This window comes from Fringilla coelebs, assembly GCF_963513975.1.
Source record: "Fringilla coelebs genome assembly, chromosome: 24".
NCBI classification, from domain to species: Eukaryota; Metazoa; Chordata; class Aves; order Passeriformes; family Fringillidae; genus Fringilla; species Fringilla coelebs.
The window spans coordinates 2,554,501-2,558,144 of record NC_140050.1 but is presented as its reverse complement, the minus strand read 5'-3'; the positions used below and the strand labels follow the sequence as shown (position 1 = coordinate 2,558,144).

Genomic DNA, 3,644 nt, shown 5'->3' with positions numbered 1-3,644 from the left:
ACTGTTTAATGCCTCTGAGGCAGGAATGGTCTGACACCCTGGCAGCGGTGCTCTGGACTGCTGGTTGGTGCTGGTGTCCCTGCTCCAGGATCTGTGTGTCCCTGCACTGTCCCCTTTGGGACAGTGTCCCACCAGCAGCGCCCGAGGTGGCTCCTGCCTGCAGATGGTTTGAGGATAAGACAGAGATTGAGGACGGGGGAAGGCTGGGCAGGCACCTATTGGCCAAGGGAGGTGGTCCTGGGGGTCCTGTGGAGGGTGGTGGGTGCCCTGGGGGGCATTGGAGGGCTTGATCCCAGCAGCTGGAGATGGGATGGAGAGAGGGTGCTGGGAGGTCCCACAGGGCACCACGGGGAACTGACTGGGGTACAGGACGGACAGACAGCAGTGACGGCCACCCGCCACCTGCCCCGCTGCTCCTGCCGCTGCAACGGGGAGGGCACGTCCCGGTCTGTGCGGAGGGAGGCCCGAGAGCCGCGCGGAGCACTGAGGGGCATCTGTGGGAAGGACCGGGATGGGGCTGCGGGGGCTGTGTTAGGGGACACGGCGAAGGGGAGGACGAGGGGCCGTGTTTGGGGATGGGATGGAGGGGAAGATGAGCTGCCGTGTGTGGCGCTGGCCTGAAGGGGAGGAGGAAGAGCCGTGCTCGGGGCCGTGAGCGCCGCGGGGCCCGGCCGAGGATGCAGCGCGGCCCCGCCGGGCCCGGCCCGGCCCCGCGGCCCCGCGCAGGCGCAGCGCTCGGGCGGGATGGCAGCGGCGGCGGCCGTGCCGGGCCCGGGGCCCGCGGAGGCGGCGGCGCCCGGGGAGGAGGCGGCGGGGCCGCAGGGCCCGGGTCCGGCCCGCCTGGCCCGGCTGCCGCTGGCGCGGGTGAAGGCGCTGGTGAAGGCGGACCCGGACGTCACCCTGGCCAGCCAGGAGGCCGTGTTCGTGCTGGCGCGGGCCACGGTGAGCGGCGGCCCCGCGGGTCCTGGGCCCGCATCGCTGGGGGATGCTGCTCGATCTTGCCCGGGAGGTTTTTCCTTCTCTCACGGACCCGCGGGGCGGTTGCGGCCGGCCCGAGCTGGGGAAGGGTCTGGAGCACCAGGAGAGGCTGAGGGAGCTGGGAAGGGGCTCAGCCTGCAGAAGAGGAGGCTCAGGGGGGCCCTTGTGGCTCTGCACAGCTCCGGACAGGAGGGGACGGCCGGGGCGGTCGGTCGCTTCCCCCAGGCAGGAAGGCACAGGACAAGAGGAAATGGCGCCAGGCTGTGCCGGGGGAGGTTTAAGATATTGGGAAAATTCCTCCAAGGAGAGAGTTGTCAAGCTCTGGCACAGGCTTCCCGGGGCAATCACCATTTCTGGAACTGTTCAAAAAATGTAGCACTGGGGACATGGGAAGGGCGTGAACGTGGAGGTGGTGCTGGGCTGATGGTTGGACACAATGATCATAGAGGTATTTCTCCATCTGAAGGATTTCATGATTCATCTCCTGAGCACAGGACATCTTTCCCCCTTCAGAAGGTGCCCTGGGCGCCCCTGGTCTGGAGTGGATCTCCCAGAGAATGTGGGTTTCGAGGAACCTGCATTCCCAGCTTTCTCCCTCACTGCTTGTCCTGTGCATCACTGTCCAGCCACTTCCTTTGGTATTTTCAGACCTGTTTACTAGGAACAGGTAATGTTAGGATGAAGATTCTGATCTAATCCTGAAGCCTTGTAGGACCTTTCTTTTTCCTCAGGATATTCTCTCCTCTGCTGTGTGAACCTGTCCTGTTTTGCTTTGCAGGAGCTGTTTGTTGAAACCATAGCCAAAGATGCTTACGTGTATGCCCAGCAAGGAAAAAGGAAAACCCTGCAAAGAAAAGACCTGGGTATGGGAGCATGTTCTGTGCAGTTCTTAGCAAAGGGTTGCTCTGATGGGGGATTTTTCCACCTGTCTGGAGGTGCTGAAGTAATTATGGATTTATTCTTTCTTTCCCTGAAGATGGGAGAGAAAAACGTCTACCAAAGACTACACTAATAATTTCACACACCATCTCCAAAACAAATAAATCACTTTGAAAGTGGTGACTGTGCTCTGATGTAGTTTCAAATGCTGCAGTTTGAAACAGATGCAAATATGGAGTTGGTTTATCTATTTTAATTGTTCTCAATTTGTTTTTCAGATAATGCCATTGAAGCTATTGATGAATTTGCTTTTTTAGAAGGTGAGTTTCTACTTGATTTCAGTATTTTGTGTAATAACCTACTTAGAAGAGAAAGAACTGAATCATTTGCAAAGCTCTCTCTTTCCACATCCTCAGTAATTCCTAGTGTGGCTTTCAGTACCTCTCTGAGCACTGGAATGGCTCAGCTGGACCCTGAGGCACGTGTAGTAGTTGTGGGTTTTTTTGCTAGATTTGGTTTTACTCATGTGTGATTTGCTTAAACTTTAAAGTTACTGCATTTTCTTTTGCCAGTTTGTAAATGAGATTTATTGGTTCACAGAACTGAACTTCTGATTTGTGAGGCTATAATGTGTTTTTTCATTTTCAGGTACTTTGGACTGAGCTGGACAGAGACAGAGCTCTCTGGAGGGACTGCAGAGGTGGTGTGAGATGGGAAACAGGATGCTGAGAGTTCAAAAATAATTCCTAAAATTGAGATGCTGAAATTGAGACATGGCAACCACGATATTTTGTATAAAGTTGAAGTTGTTGTAAGTTCTTTATTTAAAATACATATTTTTTCATAACTATTTTGTATGTCCCTTCCCGTGTGGCTGCCATGCAGCTCTCTGCTCTGGCCAGGTTACACAGCAGTTATTCCCAGTAGCAGTCCCAGCCTCTCTGGATACTCTGCAGCTCTACAGAGCTGTGAACAGAGAGTGGCTTGGCTCAGGTGCCCAGGCACAAGGAATTTTTTTTATGGAAATGTGGATTTTGTTAATATGTTTGTCTCTTAACACAATTAAATTGTTGTTGTTGCTGTTGAGCAATTGTGCTGATTCCTGCTCTGGGCTGGGGTTCCTGTAGCATGGTGGGAAATAGTGTAGTTTTGATAGATGCCTTCTCTAGCATTTTGGTTTTGCTAACTGTTTTCTCAAGGCATCTATTCCAGAGAAACCCAGCTGTCCTCCAGGAACTGGGGATGAGCTCCAGGGGAGCTCGGCTTGGCCTGAGGGCGGTGCAGCTTCTCTCAGTGTCTGTGACTGTTGCACTTGTAAGTAATTGTAGGGAAAAAAACCCAACCCCCCAAAGCTCATTTTGAATGCCAGGGGAGTGCCCATGCTGCCATCACTGTTCTCTTGTGTGCTCTCACTCCTGAATCTGGCAAAACGTTTTCCCTGGGACCTGGATCTGTTCCCTGCCCTGTGCCCCGGAGGAGTTGGAGCAGAGAGCCTGAGTTCTTGGTGAGGAGCTGGGTCCGTCCTTGTTCAGGAGCTGCTGCCACCAGCCCTGTCTGAGAGGCCCTGGCAGCACACGGGCACCAGCACTGCCTCTGCTGCTGCCAGGACTCTGGTTACTGGAGCTTTTCCACTTTAACTAGAGCTCTTCCTAGCTGGAGTTAACAGCAGAACTGTGTGGCTGTGGGGAGCATGCTGCCATCACTGCTGTGACATGTCCTGCCGTGTTCCCAACGTTATCCAAGTGCCAGCTCTGACTCCACTTGGTGTGGGTTGTCCTCAGATAAAA

General features: G+C 54.6%; 1 protein-coding gene across 1 annotated transcript; it reads left to right on the top strand.

The window, feature by feature from the left end:
- The first annotated feature begins 743 nt into the window (after nt 1–743).
- On the top strand, nt 744–2,943 carry POLE4 (DNA polymerase epsilon 4, accessory subunit). The gene is made up of 4 exons (XM_084221129.1): nt 744–942; nt 1,757–1,841; nt 2,136–2,177; nt 2,506–2,943. The coding sequence occupies exons 1-4, from the start codon at nt 745–747 to the stop codon at nt 2,517–2,519; spliced, it is 339 nt and encodes a 112-aa protein (XP_084077255.1). The 5' UTR covers nt 744; the 3' UTR covers nt 2,520–2,943.
- The last annotated feature ends 701 nt before the right edge of the window (nt 2,944–3,644 follow it).